This window comes from Oryzias latipes, chromosome 3, assembly GCF_002234675.1.
Source record: "Oryzias latipes chromosome 3, ASM223467v1".
In the NCBI taxonomy this organism is placed as follows: Eukaryota; Metazoa; Chordata; class Actinopteri; order Beloniformes; family Adrianichthyidae; genus Oryzias; species Oryzias latipes.
Window position 1 is genome coordinate 12,673,996 of NC_019861.2, and position 27,528 is coordinate 12,701,523.

The 27,528-nt window shown below is 40.7% G+C and overlaps 1 protein-coding gene across 1 annotated transcript; it reads right to left on the minus strand.

The window, feature by feature from the left end:
- Positions 1 to 23,132, minus strand: LOC101170165 (mothers against decapentaplegic homolog 6-like). Its single transcript, XM_011488221.3, has 4 exons — positions 21,794 to 23,132; positions 20,589 to 20,642; positions 19,301 to 19,378; positions 1 to 967 (listed from the first exon to the last, which is right to left on the minus strand). Exons 1-4 carry the CDS (start codon positions 22,521 to 22,523, stop codon positions 330 to 332), a joined length of 1,500 nt encoding a protein of 499 aa, XP_011486523.1. The 5' UTR covers positions 22,524 to 23,132; the 3' UTR covers positions 1 to 329.
- Positions 23,133 to 27,528: the final 4,396 nt, after the last annotated feature.

Genomic DNA, 27,528 nt, shown 5'->3' on the forward strand with positions numbered 1-27,528 from the left:
TTTATTAAAAAAACTTTATTAACAACATGTGTGTCAAGTGTTTGTTGGATTTGCTGACTTTTGAGAACACAAACCAGGTTTATTTCAATTTCACACTCAGCAAAATGACACAGAAATTTGCATATATACGGTAGAATCAAAGTGCATACTCTTGTTCCTTTTATTTTGTCCATATACACATTACACTATACATAAATAGTTGCATAATAAAAAGGACTCACATATTTACATGTATCATATATTTTATATAATATATAAACTTTATATTAAATCTAGGTAGATTACAATTAGGATACTCGGCCTGGTCCCTTCCTGTGAGTCTGTGATTGTTATCTGTGGTTGTTGAGTAACACCTCCAGCCAGCAGGGACAAGAGGTGATGAACTGTCTAGAGTAGCAGGGTCCCCATCCTTTAGCAAAACTGATGCGAACACTGTGAGGGTCCCAGGGCCCCTCCTGGGTCTCCGGTTTAACGCTGTGCTCTGTCATCCAGCTGGAGCGCTCAAAATCAAAGACCTTGAGGGAAAAGCCCGGCATCACCCTTTTAACACTCAGTCCCCGAGTGCCGGGGTGGTCCAGAGTGGGCGAGTGGACAAACACTGGGTGCTGGCTGCGGTTGTAGACCCACACTCCGTCCGGTTCACGACTCAGTATGATGCCGAAACCAATTTTACTGCGAATCTGTTGGACAATGCTGCTGCTGTTCCCGCTGCTGCCATGGCTGGGGTGAACGAGAAGTCCCATTGTGCCTTGGCTGCCTGGGTCGTGACGGTAGCTGTGGTAGGCGTTGGCATGGAGCTGGCTGAGGCAGAGGCCCGTGCCCTGAGGTAGGTCATAAAAGATGCTGAGCGAGGGTTCGTAGGCTGGATAAAGGCGACCGACACGGGTGCGCTGCTCCCAGTAAGCAACACTGCACCAGTGAGAGCGAGGTCCACCTGAAGTCGAAGAGCCAAAGGAGGTACCAGTGTCTGAAGAGAAAGAAAAATGGGGGAGCATTAATATTTGCAACAGTAAGTCTGCACATTTTTATTCAGGTCATCTACATTGTGTTCTTTGCAATCAATTCACAGCAAATAAGAATTGTCTAACCCCACACCCCTTTACCCTTTCCCTCAATTTTAAAGTTTATCTAATTAAAAAAGTCTACTGTTTTCTGTTTAGGATCAAGGTGTAACAGTAATACATCTGTATTAAAACTGCATTTTGTGTTCAAAACAGTTTCTCCTTGATGTTTTTGCCACTTTACCCAGTCATTTAACTGAAGTGAAAACTTTTTAAACATTTTTTTTGTTTAGTTATGTCGTAAAAAGACCAAACCATCAGAATCTACGTAGATCTGCATCTAACTCAATGTTAAAGTGGTCTGCAGATGCATCACCACCATAGAAGTTTATTTTATAAATAAGGCTGCTTTTTAATGACTGATACAAGTAGGATATACAATATTAAAACTTTGGCATCAGGCTTAAAAACCTTGAATGAATTAGTCTTTACTTAGGAAATCTTTCCTCTTTCCTATCTTTTCTTCACATCAATAAATCCGTTTTTTGGCTAACATAATTTAATTTATTTTATTTAGTCTTGAAACAAATGGAAGTTTGTTTTTTATGCAAATTTAAAATTCTACAAATGAAAGTTCTACATTTATAGAGTTTGTTATAGTAATTATGTAAAAAGTGTTTCTATAGGTAAGCAATGTTGGTTTTAGATTCAAATTTGACAAATACATTGATGTTTGATCAAACTGTTGATTATAATCCATCACAACTCAGGATAAGCTCTAGTTTTAATTGTCAGATAGTTTCAAAAAAGTATGATGTAAAGAAATTCTAAAACTCAAAACCGTCAGTGTTACCACAATCAGATTTATTTCTTAGAGAACCATTCCAATTATCTTTTGATCTACTTTAAAAGCATTCTCAGTGGTCTTTTTTAATTATGATTATGCAGGTTTTAGCTAAAATCTCAAAAACTTTTTTGTTTTCTATGACACAATTTCTGCAGAGCGGCAGGAGGTCATTAGCCTTAGAGTTGTGGGTGGGACCATTGATGCGGAATAAGCCCGCCCCCATTTACCATCACGCATCTGTTTACACTCTCTGCCGCTGGCTTACAGCCTCTTACAGCCCCAACCAAACTTTTCCGGTATAACAAAAATGGCGAGCAATATTGGAGCTATCCAGCCATATAGTTTTTAGTCAGATGCCAACTCAGATGAGGACAACAAAGACGTAGATGGATCTATTTGTCTGCAAGTCGAAGCATCAGAATGGAGCAGAGCAAGACTCTTGTAGTCGATGGTAGTTTTTCATGTCACACTACAAGCTTTTTCCAATGGTATTTTTTTTTATCTGCTCCTCATTCCCAATTTGAACAAAGAAATACTTAGAAACGCAATTTTTAAGCTAATTTTCTTTATATTTATCCTAAACCATGAGAGAGATACCACAAGAACATATTAAAAACATCAAAAACACAATTTTCATCAGGGTGAGTATTTACGGAATCAGACGGCAGTGGGTGGTTCTGTCCACTACATGTTAGCGTTTTCTTGGTTGCAACTGAAAACATTTCCAATAAATGTTTGTGTTCTGCATGAAACCATTAGTTGTGCTCGTGTTTTGTTTTTAGCCATGCTTTTCCCTTTAATTTGTCACCTGTCTGTCATGTTTTCAAAACGGGGCTAAAACTGTCAACACCAATCGCCGCACTTCCTCCAGTGACATCTCTCAGCGCCACCTTCTGTAACTCCCCTTCAGGTCTGGTATTAAAGAGGAGTTTGTGAGGGGCTGAGAAGGGGAGTTGGGGGTTGAAAGCATTCAGCTCCCTGTCAACCTAGTGCAAGCCCATGAACCCCTGACCCCCCAGCCCTCATGCTATCAGCTCACATTAACTCCCACACAGAGTGATGCCATTATTTTGCTCCAGAGACTCTATTGACACAGAGGATTTAAAGACCCATGTGCCTGTGGCCCCATTCCTTTCATTTTCCAGCGAACACCCCCTCTTTATCCACCATGGGCCAGAACGATGGCGTCCCTTCTCCCATTAACAAGCTGCTCTTGAGTGAAACAGGACCAAGTTTAGGCTAGGTGTGTTTGCTCAGCCGCCATTTTTCATTTCAGGATGACCGAGTGCACGCTGAAGTCGTGGCAGTTTGTGCACAAAAATGCTCCCTGCACACAAATAAAAATGAAACACACACACACAAAAACCAAACCTTTCTGATCCAAACACCATGACCATAACATGGACACACAAAATTGCACTTCTCATCTGAGGCCCACGTGTGTCATTAGTGAATTCCAGGCTGGCAACTCCTGCGGTCTGTAGTTTTTACAGCTCTCCAATAAGAGAGCAGGCTGCTCAGTCCCTCTTTTTCTCCCACTTTATCTTCCTCTCCCTCACACACTTTTACAAGCTGCGCTCTTCCCTGTAATAAGGCAACACAAACATGTCTGGGGAAGCACAGGGAGGCTTTATGACCTTATGATCAAATTGATTCCCAAAGAAAACATGAAGCAAACCGGGACTTTTTAGGATTTTTAGGGAACACTGTGTACTTTAATCTATATCATAGTAAATTATGTAGTAAATCACAGGCTTAATATTCAGCTTTAAGATGAGTTGATAGGTGCATCATAGATCCATCAAAAAGAAAGTAAACAAAGCAGCCAAGAAACTTTAAAAAACCACCTTTGATCTGCCTAGGTTTAAATGCCTAAAAATATTAAAATCATGAGCGAATCTTGATTTACTTAATGCCTCACGCAAAGCAGTTTTCAATTTGCGGTTTCAAAACAAAAGCGTCCGGCCAAAGGGATGAAAGGGCACTAAATCTATGTCCACGTCTTTCTTGTTCAAGAGGAAACTCAAACAGCATGGACAAGTGAAGGAGAAATACATTTCCAGTCGTAGAAAAACATCAGTCGCAAAGTTCAAACCTCTAATTTCTATCGACAGTCTAGGCGAAACTGCAAGCAACGTTTGATGTCTCTGTGCTTTCTGAAATCACGCTCAGCTTGGCTGTCATCCAACTAAAGGTACAACAAACAAGCTTGTGTGAGAACTACAAGAGGGGGAGGAAGGAGAAGGAGCCCAGGGAGGAAGAGGGGTGGGTGGGGGAGACAACTGACTTCTTCAATGGAATTTTTAAAAGAGGGGTTTAGGCTGGAGGTTATCAGCATGTTTATGTTCAGGCGGAGGAAGTCGAAAAGGCGTGAGTGTGAATGTGCATGCCTGCGTCTGGATGTGGGGGCTGGCAGCAATTACAGCGTCCTGCAAACGTTTAGGCAGACCGCCATTTAACAGCTCTGTTTACCAATTAAGTAAGTAGCCTTTGTTATTTCATTTCAAGATCACTGTCTTTTAGTGCCAATCTCACTGAAAAGTCCACTGAAGCACACAGCTGTTTCAGTCCAGGCCCCCACCGAAAAGCACCAGCGGGAACAGATTTATGAAACATGATTTATAAAAGTGCAGTTTGGAGCTTTTTTCTTTTTTTTTTTTTTTTTTTTTGAGCACTAGTACCAAAGTTGACCCACAGTTGGTTAAACCTAACTTTAACTAATGTTAATGCTCGTTTTTCTTATTTCATTTCCTCATCCTTGTTTTTGATCTGTGGGGAGCCAGTTTAGCTCGTGCTGGTTTGCGGCACCTTCCATCCATGAAACCAGGGTTCAAATCCGGGCTGCTCCCTATTCCCTTCTCTGCTTCTGTGCCAGTCCCAAGCCCAGATATATTGAGAGGGTTGCATCAGGAAGGGCATCCAGCATAAAAACATTGCCAAGTTAACCATGCAACTCATCCTCAAAAGAGAGGTTGTTTCACTGTGGCAACCCCTGATGGGAAAAGCCAAAAGAGAAAGAAAAAGATCCTTGTTCATCTGAAGGCATAACAAAAGGATTACTGTCCTGACACAAAAGCCAGAACATCAAACTAAATCATCTACAGATTTTTATTTTTGCATCTGTCATATATTTGTAGGTAAATTGTAATGTTAATCAACAACATGGGACTTTACTGTAAGATAGGGTTTCATTATTTTAAAATTGAAGTTTAAAGAGGGTCTTTTTTAATACAAACTTTCATTATTTCTTTAAAGTCCCACTCCGATCAGCTTTTGTCCTATTGTATTCCCAGTGGACTTTTAATCTGAATTATGCCGCTTTTAGTCAAATGAACAAACTTGTGTCATTTTCTACGATATATTTTCTGCAGAGTGGCAATAGTTCATTAAGAATTCATCTCTGAGTTGAGGGTGGGACCATTGTTGTGGAGTAAAACCCAACCCCACTTCCCATCATCCATCTGTTTACACTTTCTCCCTTTGGCTTACAGCCTTTCACACCGACAACCTGGAGCTATCCAGTTGCACAGCTCTAGGCCAGATTCCAGCTCAGATGAGGAAAACAAAGACGTACATGGATCTATTTGTCTACAAGTGGATGCATCAGAATAAAGCAGAGCAGGGAGCTTATGGCTCGCCCATTGTAGCTTTCTATATCACAGGTACAAGCTTTCTTAAACTGTATTTTTTCACCTGTTCCCAACTTGAATAAAGAAATACTCAAAAATGCAACTTTAAACTTAATTTTCTTTATATACAGTACATCCTCCTTTATGAAAAAAATGAGAAAAGAACATGTTAAAAGCACTAAAAATGCCACTTTCATTGGAGTTTAAACATATACCTGCAATTGTTTAATTGTGCCAAGATTAATAAAAGAAAAACAAGGAGAAAATCGATTTGCTGCAGCACAGTAATGCCGTCATTAAAAGGGAGTGTCTCCACATCAATTGGATGCACTGGTTCTGAGAAAAGTTCGGTAAACTCACTGTGACAACTGGAACTGCCACATAATCTCATAGGAGTTCTAAATTACAGATTTTGTAAAGTTTAAACAAACATATTCCAGAATGTAAATGAGTCATCTTGAATGGTGCCAGGAGGTTGATGATTACCTTCAGACAGGGTCGTGCAGGTGCTTAGCCCTGAGTGCCTCCTGTCACAGACTAACAGCCCGCAGTGTTTTATGCATGCATTTCTTCTAACTCTCACTGAGCAGCAGAGGTTTCCCCCTGCCAACCTCAACCTACATGGAAAAGAATGAAGCAAGAGAGGAAAAAGAAGGGAAGTATAGAGAAGCGAAAGGCAGACTGGGTTAAAGAGGGAGCAGGAGAATCAGAGGGAGAACCTGCCAAGCATAACCAGCATCCACGGAAAAAATGAAGAGAGAAAGAGACTGTGAGAAAGACAGGGAGGGAGGGAGACCCCTGTCTTTCATCCAATGCCAAGGATTAGATTCCCCTCCAGTTATTAGACTCTTCCACTGTGCTGAAAGAAGTGGGTGGGTTAGAGGTGGAGAGGAGGAGGGGAAGGGGTTACGAGAGGTACAGGGGGATGAGAGGGGAAGGACGGGATTTAACCAATGACCGTCGGGGTTTGCACCTATGATGTCCAGCTGCAATTGGATTTCCTGGTGTTTTATGTCGGCTGAAGGAAAAACTTAAATGAGATCAAATAAAAGTAAAAAAAAGAAAGAAACAAGTACCCCGTCTTTTCTTTTAAATGGAAGATTCTGTTTAGTTTGAAACAACTATCATTACAGGGCAACTTCAATCCAGCAAGCCATATTTAAGCTGGCGTCTCCATAATCTCCACCATCAGTGAGCAGCCTTATCTGCAGACAAGGCCTTTACAGTCCAACACAAGCAGGGTTTCCGACTTGCAAGCACACAACCACACACACGCACGCACATTCTTGCACACATACCTTTCCTTCTCTTTTATTTTCCATTGTAAAGTGGATCTAGCTATGGAACCAGAATGCAGCTGCTAATGCATTGTGCTCAGTTACAGAATTATACCACCAGCCACACACCTTCTGTGAATCCTGGGAGGGGTAACCGAGCCTCGGGAAAGTTACAGTAGTTTGTAGGTGTCATAAAATTCAGGAGAAGAAGCTCATATCTCCAAGATGAAAAGAAAAAAGTTGCCTAAGAGATGCAATAATATATCATCTCTTGAATCATCTATAAACATTCATATATACAGAATACATACACAGAATCCCAAAATCCTGATATAACCCTATCAATAAAATACCAAACCATTGAAACACTGGAGACAATGGTATCATCAGGCTTGAAAACTACAAATGCCACTCAGATGTTCATCACAGTTTTCACGGACAGTCAGTCGCAAGCAAAACCAGTCAACCTTAGTATGAACTAGACCACATAACTATAGTAGAGACGTGATAAGATTGATGTGATGACCAATCACTCTGAAGTATTATCAAGGGATTAATCTTAAATATTTTGTATTGTCAAATACAATTTTTACTCATTTCAGATGCTATGTTCCTGAATGACAAAAATAGCAGCTTCCATCTCTTCATGTTCCCAAATTTACTTAAAAACACACCAACGTCTTTATCTCATAGTACATTCACACCGGTCTCGACAACGTGAATTTTAGCAGCCTCTTCCCAATTCAAAGTCTATGTAAACCTATGTTTATGCGCGTTTCTGGCTTCCACCCTTATTTGTCGCTGCCCAAGTTTTAAAGTCCGTCTTCGGGTTCTATGCACATATTGTTCAGCCATTAACCAGGGACTTAGATTTGGTAGTCACATATGGGTAGCTTCCTTTTTAATTCCAGGAAGAGACAACCGTTTGAAAATTGATCATAGAGGAAAAATGAATAATTGCGGTGTCAGTACAACTGGAATAATATGACCCTATGTCTTTTATCTATCGGAATAGAGCTGTGAGAAAAAAGTCTGGAGCAAGATTCACGAGATTTGCAGCGCTTTCACATTTGGCACCAAGCCTCTTCCAACTGTACGTAGACACGCTAGTATTGGGTAACATCAGTCCAGTGTGAACATCGTATGCTAAAAGTGTGTTCAAGAATCTGCATTCAGCACGTGCTCGGTGTGCACGTATCGTTACGGCAGCCTCATGCGGTATTTTCCTGCTTATGAGGACATTACCACTTAACCAGTGAGTAAATATCATTTTCACTGAACTAAACAAACATATAAAACTGGTGAGAGAAACCAGAGCAGGCTTTAAATGACAGAGCTCTCGACCTGACAAGTCTCCTCTCCCAACACATTCCTGGACAGGCTCTCTTCCTTAACACTTCCTCCCCCCACTCAACCAGTCACTGGGGTCAAGTTGACAAGTCTTTCATTGAGCCCCCACGTGGTTCTACAACACGGCCTTCACTCCACAGAATATAATTACGCTCCTTTATTAGTGGAGTGGATCCATTTGTTCTGCTATGAAACAGGAATTATGAAACTTCATCTTAACTTTGTTTGGATGAATTTTCTGAATTGTGGAACTTCAGTGTAGAGATTCAGTTCAAAAGGACAAAAAGTGTGGACAGAAAACACATTCTGACGCATTCAGGAGGCGCAAGAAAAATGCACGCATTTTCCACACAACACTAGCACACCGATGATGATGTTCCTCATCAAAGTCAGAGGATTAAACCCTGTTAGTGTGGTTTTCAGTGGGCGAGTCCTTCACATACGTGCAGATGTTTGTCCTCCCACACAACAGGCAGCTACATGTCCACAAAAAAAGAAAAAGAAAGGAAAAACAGAATAAAAACCTAATTAACTTTAAAAAATTAAACACTTTCTCTGCGCTTACGTTGTCTTCAAAGCTCACGGCTTAGGCGACAGTTTTTGGCATTTAATCCACACAGAGCCTGTCCACATCTGCAAAGAATCTTTAAGTTAAGCAGCATGGCAGGGCTCCATTAAAAGCTAAATTGCGAGTTGGCAAAAACTCTGAAGGAACAACAGAAAGCCACAGCCAGTCCTGTAATTTAAACCTTATTTTAAATTGTGATTGCCTGACAACATTGACAAAAACAGAGAGAGCAGGACAACTAGTTACAGCGACATATGGGGGATGACAGGAGAACAAATGGATTGAGCAGGTAAGAAGAAAACAGAAATACTGCAAAGGTAAAAAAAAGAACATGAGCAGAACAGATATAGATTTTGATAACATAGCACACGTAATATAAACCGGCAAGCCTTGTAATTTCTGACTACGCAGCGTCTGTGAACTCACTATGAATACAATTTTTACCTGTGGATCTAAGGTTAAAGTGTAACAAAATCAAATGTTCTTTCTCTGTTCAGTACCAATAACCATGATAAGCATCCAGAGCATCGTTACAGTTTCTCAAGACATATTTATCTAAGAACTCCCTGTCTGTATTGAAACTTAAAGCATTACAACTAGGGATGGGTACCGAGCCCCGGGGAAAAATTCTGCAAGACCGCAGTATCGGTAAGATCTGACCTCAACGGTTCTGCTATCGGTACTGGAGAAGTCGCATTTTTTGTGGCCCACAAGATATTAACTAGGGCTGTGACGGTGTGGGATTTTTGATCGCCGCCATGATGAAGCAGCAGGAGTCGCAGTACCGCGGTTAATCACCCCCCCGACACCACCGGCGAACACAACTGGCGGCCGTGTCGCAAATGAATACAATTCATACTTACGACACAGTATTCTTTATTAACAAATAAGAGTAACAACTAACTATCTAACTAATAAACTAACTATATAGGTGTTGTAGAAAGAGTATGTGTGTGTGTGTCAGCGTGCTGCGTGTGTAAAAGGAAGGAGCGTGTGCCACGCGAGAGACTGAGAGCGCGCACAAGTATGTTGGGGATGCACGTTCATGTTCCCAGAAGTGCTTGAAGTTTGAGCTCAGGACTCGCAGAAAAAGTAAATTATTAGCAAAGTTTAATGTGTTTATTATAGTTCAAATCACGCACCATATGCAGAACTTTAAAAAAAAAAGATTAACGTGCGGCTTTCTGCAATCCACCTGCATACTCCACCATGTTGCCCTATGCAACTGTATTTCATTTTAGAGTGAAGAGTTTATTTAATTTGTTTTATATTTACATCATGGCAGCAATATGTCAAAGCATTGCTGTTTATTTTTCTTTAAATAACATTTTTCATGTATTTTACCTTTCAAGTTGGAAAAATATATAAAGTAAAATGTTTTGTTAAAAAAACAACGTTGTTGCATAATGAGGAAATAAAACACTTTATGGTCTTACTTTGTTATTTATTTATTTTTCATCCTCAAAAAGTATCGATAAGAGTATCGTTAAAATACGGGATCGATAAGCAGTATCAATAAGAGTAGTAGTACCGTTGAAACTTTAACGATACCCATCCCTAATTATAACCCAAATGTATGAAAAGAGAGTTTTGTTTTTTTTAAACTGTAAAGGCACATTTTTACCGGGACTATGGTCCAAAGTGGTGTTTGTTTCTTCAGAGTCAAGGCCGACTCCAATCATCTATTGATTTATTCTTAAAGCGTTCTCGGTGGTCTTTTATGATTGTGCAGTTTTTGAAAACACTGTGGGGTTTTTTAAATTTTGACATAGTTTCAGTAGAGCAGGAGGAATATATCAGAAATTTGCTTTTGAGTTGTGGGCAGGACAGTTGGTGTGGGGCAACCCCGCCCCCCTACCCGTTGCTGAGAGCTCTCTGTATCACACACTATCCCACTAGCGTACAGGCGTTTACACTCCCAACCTGACATTGTCAGTGCAATAAAAATGGCGAGCAATATTGGAGCTATCCAGTTTTGAGCCAGATATCAGCTCAGAAAAAGATAATAAAGGTGAACATGGATCTATTTGTCTACAAGTGGATGCATCAGAATAGAGCAGAGCGGAGAACTTGTGACACGCCCAGTATATTTTCTGCATAACAAACACCCTCTTTTACAAACGGAATTTTTTTGTCTTTTTTCTGATTCACGAGTTGAAAAAAGAAATACTTAGAAATGTCACTTTCCGCTTATTTATCTCTATATATGTCCTCCATCATCAGAAAAATGCAACAAGAATGTGTTAAAAAAAAAACACAATTTTCTTCATAGTGGGTCTTTAAATAAAAGCTGCTGGATCTTGGTTTACTTGCAAGTGAACACTTGTGTGCTTGACTACAGTGTAAATGCAGACAGATCATCCAGCTATTCAAAGTGAAATAGGTAAAGGAAAGAAGTAGAAAAATGGCATTTGTCTCTAGTAGAAAAAATGTGTGCCCCCAGCCCAAGTCTGCAAAAGAATGAATCTTGAAAAGTTTGGTGAATGACTCACTGACAGATGTTTACTACAGAGGAGGTGCAGGCACTTATCCATATGGCCAGGGTGTACCAGCATATTGTCGTCTTCTTCATGCCTTATTTTCTTCCTGGTAAGGGCCCTTTTGGGCAATTCCACCCCCAAACAAGCAGCTGCTGAGTGTGATCTTATCTCAGCAGTTTGTTTCTCAAAAATACAAACAGAAAGCAAAGAAAAGCAAAAGAAAGGCGTCAAACTGTTCACGATTTTTCACTGAATCAGGTCGAATCCATCAAACTAATCTGGTCTGAACACACCATACAATCCACTAATCAAATGAATTCAAGGGCACTCCAACTGATCATTAAAGCTGAACACAGAGAAGAGTTGTGCAGTGCTGCTGTCTTCCTCTGTCAGTGTGTTGCAAACAAACACAGCATGCAACAGACAAATATGAACACGCAGCGCAGTACGACAATAGTGACCTTGTTCAACTCTTTGTATCTGTTTCCAATGTTGCACAATAGACAGACACCTTACTGTGGCACATTATGACATTGACCCACTGGTGTTTGATTGAGAGCACAATATGGCCAAGAATAATGGTCCAAATGCAACTAAAAAAGGCAAGATGAAGGCTCATGAAGTCATAGAATTCAATTGGTAAATTTTTAACTAAAGTAACTACACAGACTAAACTATACTGGGCATCTCTGCCCTTAGACCCTCTTTCACGTATCAGGTATCCCATCTTTGACTTAAGAAATCTGAACATATTTCTTAATGTGCAATTTTCTTCTAAACATTTCTTGCTAACCATCAGGAATCTTGCCATTATTCATTAGACATTTCTTACTAATTCATTCACTCATTTAATATTTTTTTAAACTTGCCTTTGAAGACATTAAAACATAGACACAGGACTGCATTCATTTTTTTTAACAATGTGCTCTCATGGAAAACAGTCTGGATTCTTTACATGCTTTTACCACTGATAGAAGTGTTCACCTGTGGCTTTTGAGAGCCAAGTTTGAAATAACAGTGCCAGCAAGCTGAGTTTCACGCTGAACTGTGAAAATCAACTATGCTTTTTTGTTAGAAAAGTTAAACCTGCTCACATGTCAACTGCCCCTCTCTGCTGTACGGCCTGCTTAAAAGGAAAAAGAGCTGTGATGGAAAATATTTGAGGAAATGGCAAATGGTTAATGGGCCAGCACTTGATGTTGAATTCCATGGCCTAATGTATCTCAGTCAAGCATAAAAGCAAGTGTTGTATGCGTGCCAGAAAAAAGGCTTGAGGTTCAGGTCACCAAGAGGACCTGTCCAGACTTGGACAAGCAGACTCATTGAACACAAAAACAGAGTTGTGTTATAAACTTTGACATTAGCCAAACAATTTTGGTTTAGCCTAGTTTTCCCAGTCTTTCTTTTGCTTCTTTTAGTCAGACCTTCACCTGCAGATCAGCTAAGTCTTGGTAGATGATTTACGAAACCTTGTTCTGCTGCGTTTGCCTGCGCTGACCTGAAGAGCTTCACACTTACTGAACTAAACTCACTCAAACAGGGCGACACTCTCCGACTCCTAAAACCGCCTCCCTCCAAAACTCCAAGAATGTTCGTTGGACTCCATGTGTTTCTACAGCATTAACGATGATATGTTCAAACATGTATCGGATGTCACTCGAGTCCCCCCTTCATATCCCTCTCCCAACTTCTTTCACTCCAAGGACCCCGCTCCCCCTCACCTTCCCAATTTCCCAACATTCCTGGCCATGCCACATCATTCAAAGAGCCAATTCATTGGGTTAATGCTGCAGTGAGTGCAGACAGCCCTTTGAGACAGGATGTTTGGCTGATACCATGCTCTGCTTAAGCAAACAAGCGCCCAAAATATGATTACTGGGGGCAAAGAGGGAGCAGTCCTCTTGTCTTACTTCAGTGCATCCAGGCCTCACTAATGTCCTTTAAAGTAACATTGCTTTACTTGTTTGCACATGTTGAAAAGTTGGACCCTAAGAGCTACAAGGGGAGCGAATGTTTGACAGTTACGACGAGGACATCACGGCAGCGAAAAGCATAATGTTAACAGAAACATTGTTGTGTGATTTGCTTTATAGTAACAGTATGCATCAAAACCATATTAGCTCTGGCAGTGTTGTGTTTAAGGGCCGACTGTGGCTTTATTGCACAGTAAAACTCCAAGTATTTTGTGTTTTGTCTTGTCAGCTTCATTTCATACGCTAAGATGCGTCCATTTTTGGCATTTCGGGCCTGCAGCACATTCCAAATTTTCGCAAAAGCTGGAACAGTTATCAGGCGTTCGCAACTTTGTGATGCGCCTAAAATAATCCATCTTTGAAACTTACAAGCAACAAAGTTTTTCAGCCTTCTCTTTAGTTTTTTTTTGCCTTTCAGTCTTTCTGCAAAACTATCGAAGGGTTTCTTTGCATGTGTCCTTTGCATCTGTGAAACATCTTAATTTAATGTTAACAGTGTGCACACTGAATGCATGACACATGCATTAAAGCCGGCCCATCTAGAGTTTCAGCTCTGATCCCAAATTTCATGCTTGCAGTAAAAAACGTCAAAGGAGCGGCTCCTATCAAAGTACAAAACATTTGATGGGAATCAGGTTGACCTCGTGTCATCTACATTTCACTTCAGTTTTAATCTGTGCACAATATGTCACAGATATTAAAAGCATATCATCAGCTGCTGTGATGATGATGACTTTGTTTCATTTCCAGGCTGGTAAACAGTCACATGCATGGAAATAATTTCAAGCTGCAGCTGCAGAACTTTAACTTTCTAAGTCATATCAACTAAATGCAACACATAACATCACCTTCAAAGGTATCTTCATTAGTGGGAAAAAATATTACACAGATAGTAGAAGTGCTACAACATAACATAGATGCAAAGTCGCATTGCATAGAGAACATTTTTTTACATTATTTCTGTCACTTCCATATTAAAATTCTACACACATTCTTGACTAACCAGAGTTCTTTTTTGGCAGCCATGTTTTCTGAAGCTACATTTACACCACCCTAGTATGTTCGAGCAACCGCTTCCAATAAAAAGTCTACACGTGCATCAACACGCACTTCCACCTCCAAAATATTTTTGGTCTTGCGTGGCCATGGAAGTTTCTGTCACCGTTTTCAGGCCATGCGAGGACTGAATGGGCATTTGAAGTTAAACCTTTTAATTCACGGAGGTGCCAACCGTTTGAAAGTTGATCATGGAGGACAAATTAATAATTGTGGTTTGTGTTGGCTGGAATGTGACACCAAGTCTCTCATATATTGGAGTAGAGATGTGAAAGAAAAAGCCTGACGAAAGACTTGCGAGTTTTTCTCCGCTTCGACTTTCCCCACTAAGCCTCTTCCAACTGTAGGTGGGGAACATGTGCTAGCAAACAGTGGAGAAAGAAGAAGAAGCTCCCCCCTGCTTGTCCAGTGTAAAAGTAGCATATAGGTGTACAGAATGAGGTTTTACTGAAAATTAAAAAAGATGTGACTTTAAAGCAGTATGTTTTACATACAAATGTTAGTGTGGAAGAAGTCACAAATTCGTCATAAATATGTAAATAAAATGTATACATTTTTTAACTAAAATCTCACCCTCCTTCAAAGTAAAAGCACCTCTGGACTGACTAGATTGTATCTCTCCTTTTGCTGCTTAATCCCAAACAGTGTTTAACAGCCCGCTGCTTTTTAAACATAATTCTTCATGATGTGATCGTCTGTCGATCAATGATGGCTCCTCATGCAGTGCCAGCTAAGTGTTTTCCTTCTTGTAATTTATCCACTTAAATACCTCTAGATGTGATGAATAATTTGGTGGTATTGACCCTGTGGTGGAGAAATTTACCAACTAATTACAATTTCCCTTTAATAAACACTGTTTGCAAAGATTTTAATGATTTTCTTGTTTCTCAGTAAACTCTGGATTACTAACACATTTCAATGATGTGGGGATTGTTTCTCTATTTTTTACTGCCTGAATCCAGCCTTTTGATCGATTTTAGGGTACATAAAAAATTTAATTAAATGAAATATTAAGACAAAGTTAAAATCATTACTAATAGGTGGGGGAGCTAAAACATTATATATATGGGGGAGCAAGAGGGGGATGGAAGACTTTGGATAGGTGGCAAACATGTTATCATATTTTAATGCTAATGTAATGTTACTGTTGTTTTAATCGGTGTTGTTCCAATGCTTGGATTGAAGATTTCTTCATCTTTGTCAATAATGATACTAATATTGACTCAAAAATTTAGGGGTAAGTGAGGAGCTAAGCTCCGCCCCTGTTACCAATATTTAGCTGTCTAGTTCCTCGCTTATCCAGGTATAAGGCAAAAATAAAAAACTTAATGTACAGTAACAAATGACCCTAAGACAACTATTCAAAACATATGTTAGAGAAATAAATCTATCATTCACAAGCTTTTTGCATCATATTTACTCACTTTTCTTACCATTGACACAAATTTTACATTATTACTAGTTAAAAACATGGTGCATTTATAGCACTTCAGCAAAAAACATGACTGTAGCCATTCAGCATAAGTGTGCAGGAAAGAGTCACAAACATCGGGCTTGATCAAATGTTTTAGTCCTATACCATCCCATAATCAGAAACGTTACATTTAAATGTGACCTACTTAAAATTTTTATTTAACAAATCAAACAATTAATGAAACTTACCAATCTTTGAAATGCCAAGAGAAAATAGGTTGGAAAAATGTTTCACTTCAATCAATAAAGTTGTTCTACTCCTCAATGTGACTTACTTTTTGTTGTTGTTGTTTATCGTTAGACAAGCAGACAGAACTAAATGTGCTTCATGGTCTTTGGGCTTATTAAGACATTGCCAAAAAGGATGCTCTTTCAAACTGCGAGGATGACAGTTTCCATCCTAGGTTTCAGTCATCCGTGCATCATCACACCAGAGACCAAATATAAACACCAAAGACAGGCTGGGTGATTTGAGAGAAGGCAACACATGCTTTGTCCAAAACAATATCCAGATGGCATTAAGAAAGGGTAGAAACGCAGCACAACTCCTCTCAACCGGAGAAGATGTATGTGCGTGAGCGTGTGCGCAGTTTTGGGGCTGATAAAGCCCCTATGTGCGCACTCTGAGACGATCTTATCTCAGAGTCAGACTGAAATTCCTCAGTCTTTCCCCCGTCACACACACACGCACAAACACACGCACACACACACTGAAAATGAGCAGCTGAATGACATGTGTTTTTGGAGTCACAGTAGGACGATCCGTGTAGATAAAAGTATACTAAACTTCCATTCCACATCTACCTTTTCAAAGCAGGCCTGTTTGCTGCCTTTTAAAGGGAACGTTAACTGATTGAATGATAAAACAGGGCAAAGGTATGTATGGACCACACCCTGCTATCCCTTTTTTCCCCTTTCAAACCAGGCTGCTTTCAAATGACTAAAGATGCTAAAGTGCCAGTGCACACGCTCAATGCTTATTTTTGTTTTTTTAAAACTATCACACAAAACTTAATGAGGCACATCTGAGGATTGCTTTTCTAGAAAAAAAAGACAAGTTAAAACTGTTGATAAAGATCTGGCAGTATGAGACTTTTTGCAAAAAGGCAAAAACTTTTCTTTTTTAATGGAAAACATGTCAAAGTAACTTGCATGCTCAGTGTATTTCCTGTCATTTGTCTGGCTCTCACTCCAAACAGTAGTCCTATAACCTGTCAAAACTCACAACAAAAGCTTCATGCAGATTTCTTGGCTGCCTCTGTGAGTCTGACTCCCTCCTACTTATGCTGTTGGCCTGAGCTCTGGTCCCCAGCTCCATAGTTCTGATGTGGGGGGCAGGGGATCATAGACCACACACACAGAAACATACACAGTCCACAACTTTAAAGAAAATGCATGAATGTTTTTTTTTTTATCATTTCAACAAGAAACAATCATTCTCAACAATGATTCTGATTCTGTCAGAGCCGAAAACGTGTGACTCATCCATAACTGAGCAAACAAGAAGCACAATTCAAAGACTTTTTATAATAGTAGTAATCTGACAGTGTCTCAGGAAACACGTCAGATTTGCTCAAATGAACAGTTGTGCAACAAAGAACAGGCTTTAGATGCATTTATAATTGAAGGAGGATTTTTTATCATACATTTACATTCCCACTTGAATCATCTTTTGGTCTAAAAGATAAAAGTGTTCCTTCTAAAAGCGTTCCCAGTGGTCTTTTAACTAAGATTATGCCGTTTTTGGTCCCATTCGGAAAACCTGTGTTGTTCTCACAGACAGAGTATCTGCAGAGCAGCAGTAGTTCATTAACAATTCTCCTCTGAGGGGACTGTTGTCGTGGGGTAAGCCTGTCCCCACTTTCTTTTATCCATCTGTTTACATGCTCTCTCACTAGCTTACAGGCTCTAACCAAACATTGCCAGTGCATCAAAAATGGTGAGCAATATCAAAGATATCCAGAGCCAGCTCAGACGAGGAAAACAAAGACATACATGGATCAGAATGGAGCGGAGCAGGGAGGTTGTGGTCTGCCGATTGTAATTTTTACAGCACAGTTAAAAGCTTCTTCCAAATATACTTTTGGTCTGCTCCTGATTCACAACAATTTGAATAAAGTTATATTTATAAATGCAATTTAAGCTTAATTTTCTTAATATAAATGATTCATCATCAGAAATTGCCATGTTCAAAACACTAGAAACTTGTTACAAACTTCGAGCAAATCAATTTTAGTATGTAATGTTGTATGAATGAAATCAATGCCTTAAACTGCACCTCGGCGGAGTGGTAGGGCAGTAGACCTCTGATCGGAATATTGCAGATTCCATTCCTGCCTTGCCCGCCCATGTGTCGAAGTGTCTTTGGGCAAGACACTGAACCCCACCTTGCCTCTGGTGGAGGGTTGGTGCAAGTGTTTGGTAGCGGAGCCGCCACCAGTGTGTGGATGTGTGTGAACGGGACTGAATGGGACTGTGACTGTAAAGCGCTTTAGGGCCTTCGAAGAAGGTGGAAAAGCGCTATATTTACCATTTATACAACAAGTAACAAGCTCTATCATGGCTCCAAAACATTGAATTGAGTAAATCCTGCTAAATCTATTTGTATTTTGGGGTTTTGGCTCAAATTTGTTAGATGTTATTAAGATTTGATTATAAACACTCAGAAAAGCTAAAAAAAAAAAAAAAGAAAAAAAAGAAAGAAAACTGGAACCAACATGATCAAGTTTAGAACTAGGCATTGACCTAATTTCTGTAAGCAACACTAGGGTTCCCCTCCTCGGTGCTACATCAACACAGGCCAGTGATGCCGTGACTACACTGCACAGACTCCCCGGGTGCCCATTCAACTTTCAACGCCATCCACAAGTGAGCCCAGGGAGACCTGATTGAGTGGGTTTGTGGGTTTCTTCTAACGCTACAAGGACCTCTCCACCCGACCCCAGCACGTAAACAAATAAAGCTCCAGTTTCATCATCTAGAGGGGGCTGTTTCCTGTCCCAGTGCAGCCCTTCAACCCCCTCCTCTTTCCACATATACACAGGCACACAAAACTCCTCACCGCCGCCTCATCAGAGTGGCCCAGCTCCCCCCGCCCCCAAAGTGCCAGCCTCTTTCCACTGCTCAATTGCAGGGAGGAATGAAGGGATTTGAGGGAAGAAAGTGGAAAAGAGGGGGATGGGAGGCTGGAGAGGCAAGGGGGATTGGGAGTATGCACAGGGATCTGATTGCAGCTCTGTCCTGGTGAAATATTTTGCTATGGAGAAAGTGTAGCCGAGAAGGAGAGACAGAAAGGCTACACTACTGTGGCATCTAGATAGTGAGACCCCAGACCCCCACCGAGCCCTCCATGCCTTTCTCACAATAGGAGCTTTATGCTGTGGAGGTTTTAGCCGTCATAGCAGTCTTTGAAGGTATGAGGAAATAAATGACCCTGATAAATATGACTCTTTTTCTAGTCTACACATCCAAACAGCATATGCATATATATGTCTGTGTCATGTAGCTGGAAAACTTTTCATTTTCCTTTTGCTCTTTCAAACACACTATTTGTGGAAAATGTTTCCCAAACTATGATGCAAATGCTTTATTAAGTAGTTGCACAGTCACGACACCTATGTCTACGGAAATTATGCAGGCAACTCACCTGTGTAGTCTCTTGGCATAAAACGAGGCGAGCTGGAAAGGAATGGGCGCGCACTTTCAGTGTAAGACAGAGGTGAGTCTGATTGAGAAGAAAGCACAAAAATACAAAATTGATGTGAGATGCAGGTGATCCACTTTCCATTGAGTGTTTCTTAAAGGGCCTGTATCGTGCAAAATAAACTTTTTTGAGCTTTTACGTGTATTATAATGGTGATTTCTCACAAAAAAACAACCCCAAAGTGGTATTTTGCTACAGTCATGCAGCTTTGATTATTCCTCTACACCCCTGCACTCTGAGCACCAGCCCCTCCCTATCCACGAAAAACAAGTGGGCTCTCACATTGTGATGTCACAAAGTGAGGGACAGCCCCTTCCAGGAAGAGTCTGTTCTGCCAGCACCGCCCCAGGCTAACACACACACTTTCTCTGGGGACCTAGCAGTGATCGCCAAAACGCTTTCCTTTTATATGCATAGTATGCACATTTTGCTTTGCAAAACTTCGGATTTTGTTTGTTTTCATGGGCAAAACGCAGACACGCTGCTGAGACATACTCTACTCTGAAAGGCTTAAGAATAGCATGATACGGGCTCTTTATTATGATGTCCCTTTTTGGCAAAATCTAAAAACCTTTGTTGTTTTCTAGGACATTGTGTCTGCAGAAATTCATCAGAAATTTACCTTCGAGTTGTGGGCAGGAGTGAGGACAGAGAAACCCTCCCCCCGCCCCCCACCCCACTTCCCATCATCCATCTGTTTACACACTTACAGCCCCTCACATCCCCAACCTAAAATTACCGGTGAAACAAAAATACCAAGCAATATTGGAGCTCTACAGGCATACAGTACATGGATCTGGTTGTCTACAAGTGGATACATCAGAATGGAGTGGTGCAGGGAGCTTGAGGCCTGCTGTAGGAGCTTCTCAGTCACCACTGCAAGCTTTTTCAAACAAAATGTTTTTACCTGCTCCTGATTCCCAACAATTCAAATGCAACTTTAAGCTTAATTTTCTTTTTATATCTCCTCCATCATAAGAAAAATGGCAGAAGAACATATTAAAAACACCAAAAACATGATTTTCATCACAGTGGATCTTTAAGAATTCCCAAGTGCCAAGTGTTTGCACCAAAACAGAGATCTGCTGTTTTCAACAAGGTGTTACTTTCTACCCGGGAAGCTTTAGGCCTACAATGATAATCCACACTTCCAGTCTAAAAATATGATGGTGACGACAAACTCTGGGCCATTTTCTGGTTTCTGATGTGGTAACCATCTTCCCAAACTCACCCAGTGGCTTTTGTTCATCTGAATGGGACAGACAGTAGGGGGGAGGAGGCGATTCTGGAAATGAAAACAAGACAGGCTGGGTTTAAAAGCAACCAAGCCGGGAAAATGGCAAAATTATTCATGAAATTGTGAGAAATTTTCAATCTATAGCAGTCTTGACTTTTGAAGAAAAAAATATTTTTTATGTAAAATTATATTCATCTTCTTCTTTTATAATTTTTGAATGAAACAAATAAACTTTGTCATAAAAAGTATAGGAAAAGAAAATTAAAAACATTGTTTCAATACTAAAATTACTACTTTTTCCTTATTGGGGTTTTAAAACTCGAAATTATGTTACTCTTTTGGGGGGGAAAAGCAATATTATCCCTTTTGAGACATTTACCATTTTAAACACCCTATAGTGTGCCACCTCCAGTATTTAATTCTTTTCATCAGCTGGTTTACATCTTCACACACACTCTTGGATCCAGAAGGAAATTAATTCAGCTGAAAACAGCTCAGCTGCTCTGGGTTCTGCCAAAATGGACATGGCTTTGTGGTTGCGGCCCCTTTAAGAGCAGAGCCAGTAATTGCCGGAGTCCTCAGTCAGTCAGATACCCAGCGAGTCAGTCTGGCGCCAGCACTATGCAAACTGTATATTATCGGCACTCCTTCACCTAAATAACAAGAGGAGGACCTCCTTGTCGGGGAGAAAAGAGCCCAAGTGCAACTTGAGAACATCCTCCATTCGAATAGAAAAGCATAAAGGTTTTTTTTTTTCGTTTTTTTTTTTTTTTTTTGGGGGGGGGGGGGGGGGGTAGAAGTTTTAAGAAAGCAAGACTTTATAAATCTTAAACTTTATAGAATAAATGTATTTGGCAACCTGCTCTGTTCAAGTGATAAAAAAAAAAACAAAAAAGACAAAGAAACAATTGAAAGTTGCTGTAAATAGCCTAATAGTTTTGTTTAAAGCAAGACTTCAATTAACAATAAAGATATGTTTGCAGCTGCAGGCTGTAAGAATTCAAATTTATGTTTTTTTTATCCCATGTGTTCATGCTGTGTTTTGCTTTGTGCATTCTCAGCTTGCCTTTAATTATTTTTATTTTGATTTTTGCAGGGCTTTTCCCTTCAGAATCTGTCAGTTTTTATGTTTTGGTCTTTGTGGAAACTCTGCAATGGGGACAAAACTCTAATTGAACCCTCCCACATGGTGTCCTTACCTGGCCCGCATAGCCGGCTGTAGTGATATGGATTGCAGCACACCTTTGCACTGTCCGCTGCGCTGAAGCTCTGGCAGTGGCACAGCACTTTGAGTCGCGCTGAGAAGGGCAGGTCGCTCCACCGAAACAACGTACACAGAAGATACTGAGGAGAGATGCGCTGTGCGCCAAGGCGCAGCTCCGCGCTTGGCACCATCACGCACTCCCCCGGCATCCCTCCTTTGGCCTCTACAGCCTTCACCAAGTTATCAAGAGATCTCTCCTTGAGTCTTTTCAAAAACGCATAAGAAGTGCTTAAAAGTTCCTCTTCCAGCCCCGCGCGCCTCGGGGCGCACTGAGAAGGGCCACCTCCGTCTTTTCTCGGGGCCCAGGGGCTCCGAGTTCTGAGATCCCATTCCCCAAACAAACAACACGTCACCGTCCCGCTGCCACCCCCGTCCTGATCTGGCCGAGAGCCTCTGTGCACTGGAGCGCACATGCCCCGCCGGTCACCATCAGGCTGCTCCTCGTCGTCCCTCTCTGCACTCAGGTCTCCTGCCTCTCTCGTAAGTCCTGGAGACCCATCAGCGTGTGTCACCGAGCGCTGCTCTTGCCTGTGGAGCTTTCCTGAGTGTCTGTCACAAGGACCGTTCCGTCCTGCCTCACCTCGTTTGCTTCCATCCTGCCCGTCGCTATCCAGACGGCTTCTCCAGAGTCGCCGAACAAGACCTGAGCGTTTCGACTTGAACATACGACAGCTTAGACAGCTTTGGATGAGTCCTGTCGGTCCCGTCCGCCTCTCGGAGGATGCCACATTGATTTACACTTGTCGCGCAAAAATGGGAGTTGAAGCTCGGCGCGCACAGCATGCGCAGCCGGTGGTCAAGTTTGTCCGAACGTCCCGCAGCATCAGAACATGTTTAGTCATACGGTGCGTAAAACATCGCTGCGCGTCTGAGGATGAAGGCTGCGCATAGTCGCTGCTCGGTGACCTGTCCACTCGGTTCAGCCACCAATTTTCCAAGCCCTTCACTAAACCGTCAACTCCCCCAGACCTCTGGAGATCTGGCACACAGTTCACAAAGCATATTAGACAACCCCAAGCGCCTGTATCAGTCTGCAGAAGAAAAACTATCCAACAATCCAAATCCTGAGTTCAGATTCACAAAGTTTACAAAAATCCTTTGGTCCTCCTTCCTCGACCGAGAAATCAGTCTCCCAAAAACGCTGAAATCCGAGTGATGTTTTGTCGCCTGAACCACCAGAGCTGATCGGCTGCGCCAAACTCCAGTACGGATTCTGTGCTGAGAAGTTGTTTAAAGAGAATTGCCCTCCACTCCCCTGCAAGTCTTTGACGAACCCACGCGCATGTACACACCAACACGCTCGCGCGCACAAGTAAAGTCAGACGTTGTAAAGGATGACTGCAGCACTGGGATTTTCAAAGTAAAGCGTCAAAAGTTGTACAAAGAGTTTCTTTTAGCTTTGCACTTTAGCTCAGTCGATCCTCTTTCCCATCAATTTCGTTATTTATGTATTTATTTATTTATTTATTTATTTATTTACATAAAGAAATATGTACTCTACGGATGTTCAAAAGCAGAGACGTTTCTGCATTTCAACATTAAACATGATTTTCCAAATAAAAATCATGTTTGTTTCTGGTATTTTTAACACGTTCTTACAACAACCATACATCATTCTCATGATGTATGATATGTATAAAGAAAATTAAGCTTAACCTGCGTTTCTGAGTATTTCTTTATTGAAATTGTTGTGAAACAGGAGCCGATGAAAAAAATGACATTGGAAAAACTTTGTATGATGTAGGTTGCAAGTTGCTATGGCATACTAAGAGCTCCCTGCTCTATTCTGATTCATCAACTTGTTTCCCTCGTCTGAGCTGGCATCTGGCTCAAAACGGCTAAGCCCCAATAATGCTCACCATTTTTGTTGCGGTGTGAGGGGCTGTAAGTAAGTAAGGAAGAAAGGACGATGGATGATAGGAAATGATAGGCTTACTATGTGCAAATAGTTCCCCCTCAAATCAGAGGCAAATTTCTGATGAACTCCTGCCGCTCTGCAGAAACTGTTTTCTAGAAAATGTTTTTTGACCTTCCCTAAAAACAGCATAATCATAATTAAAAGAGCACTGGAAATGCTTTTAAGAAAGATCAAAAGATCATTGGAGTGAGACTTTAACCATTTACTGATGCAAACACACATCAAACCACTTCGGCTCAAAAATTTGCCTTGGTTTAGAATCTACTTGAAAGCAAAAACACAAGTGATTTACTTTTTCAGGTGTCAAGTCTAAGTTTATTTGTTATGTGGCCCAAAAAGCAGTTTTTTTTACATTGTGCATGATTGACTTGAACCTAAAATTCTGATCTCATTTGGTTTGATCTTGTGAGAGTTTGGAACAATGAAAAACGGAGAAACACAGATGATGCCCTGTTATCACGAAGCCTTTTGTAGACGAAGAATCCTGCAAAAGAGCAGTTCTAAAGAACCAGGACGGCATGCTTTTATTTTGAAATTCCAACCACCGAGCCTCCCCTGTGCATTTATCTCTATTGACTTTCTTTCTCTTTCTCTCTTTCTCTCTCCGGGCTCCAGAGAAAAGCGCTGGAGTCATTGGTTGATTCCCGCCATCATGTGCCAGTCTAGACACTTTGGCGGCTGGGAGCCTCGCTGATTGTTGCGCAAACACGGTTTCAAGTTTCTTAACTCTTAAAGACGCAACATCCTGCTCTGCTGTGCTCAGGCTGAAATGACCACTGATAAACACGCTATGGATGTTTATGCACAAATGCAACATCAAAGTAACAAAAAATGTCATTCTTTGAATAAAAGCTTCAGGCTTTTAGGATCAGAGAGGGAGACAGTTCAGAAAAAATGTACTATCTCAAGGATGTACAGTATGCAGACAGTGAGTGATCACGCAACTCAGATACTCACACAGATCTGCTGCATGTTGGACTCAAACTTAAGCTTTTATTTTTTAAAATATTGTCATTAAAAACGAAAAAATTGTTTAATTGGTCTTGTTATCATACTATTTTCTGCATTTCTTATTCCACAAGTATGTATTTAAGCACAAATACTGTGACTAAAAACAGCTGACAAACTATTTTGTACATTTTATCTTCAAGCGGTTTTAAAAAAATCAAATTGGAACAGATAAAAAAAAGGAATCTCAATGATCAAGCACTGTAAAACATTTATGCAATTCTTTGAAGCTTTCTCATGTCTTATGCCACGTTTGCAGCACAGACCAGATCATCATGGGACTTCGACACACTTCCAACTTATCTGCAGGAATAGTCTGGTCCTTGTTACAGTGAGTCCTAAACAGCCTCTGTCTCAACAGTCTGGTGGAGAAGATGTGCAGCGGTTTGTTTTTTGATTTTGCAATATCTGCAAGATACTTCTTCATGTAATCATCTCCTGCGGTTGAGAACACTTTCCCAGAACAGAGCCAGCCCTCTTTATAGGATCATTTTATCTGGCTGAATAACTGATGCTGCAGCCAATGTAGATGCTTAAAAAATACTCTTGAAGGAGATGATTTGCTGCAGTTATTAAAGGGTTAAAGCCTTACCAATAAGCACAGCCTGTTCAGTTTTTTCCTAAAGCAGTCTTAACTTGGCATTGTCCAGAAGAACACAGTTATGTGAGGGTCTCTGTCCCTCATCTCCAGATCCAGATTTTTAGAAATAGACCTGGATGTAAAAAAAATTCAGAAAACTGAGCGAAAATGCTATTTTGTTAATATTGGTATTATGACCTGCTTTATTTCTTGATTCACATCCATCCATCCATCCATCCATCCATCCATCCATCCATCCATCCATCCATCCATCCATCCTCAGAACCTGTTGTATCTCTTTTGGGGGTTGCTGGAGTGGGGTACACCCGGATCAGGTGGCCATTCTTAATTCACAAATGAAGAATTCACCAAATGGGAAATAAAACGAGTTTTATTGTACTGGAAATGTCTTTATTAGTGAGATAACCAAAAAATCAAAGAATAAATGGGCAGCAAAGTGATCCTCCTGGAAACTTTGAACTTTTCCTGAAGGACATTTCTTCATCCAAAAAGTAATCTCCACAATCACTTATTCTGCACATGAGCAAACTGATCAATAACTTTTCTTCAGTGTTTTCTACATCATCATCTGTGAGTGAATATCTGGTGGATGAATCCAGAGGGCTTATTTTTGTTTATTTGTTTTCACTACGTTTGAACAGATTCTATAAAAGAATGTGGGTCAGACTATCAGCTGCCATCAGTTTGGCTCCTGTTTTCAAATGAGAGCATGCTGGTTGTGTGTGTATGGGAGAAGAGGTTTGTATGTTTGTGTGCACACAGTATGGGAAGAGGGTGGTGCGTAAAGGTTGGTGGGAGAGCAGACAGAGTGTCCGGCACCAAACCGCCTGCTAAAATAAGACGCTGGTCCTTGCGTCTCCGTGTCTGCGCAGTGGCAGACTCACGGGCTCCCAGAGCAGCAGCAGCAGCAGCAGCAGCAGCGGCGGCGGCGAGGAGTGTGGGGCCAGGCGGCCTGTCACAGGAACAACATGTCATCAGCTTCATTTCTCCCCTAATGGTTTTACTCCGGACTAGAGATATGGCACACAGAATGTTGCCCTTCCCAGGCAGCAGTTTATTCTGCACTTAAAAACTAACACACACACATATGCATGTATAAACATTCAAGCCAGCGCAAACACTCCATCTGCCCACTCCCACCCACTTACAGGTCAGCACTGGAAAGACCAGGAGGTTCCGTTGTGAAAACAGTCCCTGCTGATCATATACTGCTAAACTTCTGGACCCAGACCAGGTCATCTTCTTAGTCTGATGTCCACACCGGTACCATGCTAACCCCGGAGCTTTATCTGACTCAAAGTTCACCATTTTACCAACGTCCCCTTAATGACAGGGTTCACTCTCTGCAGGAAAAAGCAGAGAAAGGAAGCGATCATGTCGAGAACAAACTGCCAGTCTTCACTGTTTACCAAAAACGTGAAAACCAATACATCCTGTTAGAGCATCCATCTATTTCAGTCAAGTTTTTTTTTTTAACAGAAAATTATTTTTGTTACGATAATTCTTTCTTTTGCTTGTGAAACACAATGTGAAATCAGAGCTTTTAAACTCAATTCAGCTTTAAAAGCTCAATTCATTCCTTTTTGTGCCTTTGTAGATCCCCTGGGACAAAATAATGTTCCTGACATCGATAGTTGTGCTTTTGTGTTTCAGCTGCTGTATTTAAGAAAAATGTCATTTTTTATTTGCAGCTTTCTTCATTTTCCTCTCATTTTATAAATACTGCAACAGTTAATCTGGAAGTGCTGATTTTACTGTTTCCCTTTTGCTGATTTTGTTTACTTTTTTAATTATTCAGGCAAGACAGATTAAGAAAAGCATTTTTATTTTCAACTGTGGCTCAGTAAAACACAAGAGATTTTAAGAAAGAGGAAGAAAATGGGTTACAGGCAAAAGACAAAAATAATCATCCATAAAGTCTAAAAACATAAAATCATAAAACTATATTAGCTACAGCAGAATTTTTCTTTAAAGTGATCATGTAAAATGAATAGAGGAGAAACAAAGACCACAAGTATGTAAAATACAACAATAGCAATAATGTTTCAATGAATATGAAAATTAACTTTAGACTTGCTGGATCATTTGTCATGCCCTTTTTGAACTGTTTATTTTTATTTCTTGCGATTGAAACTTTATTTTG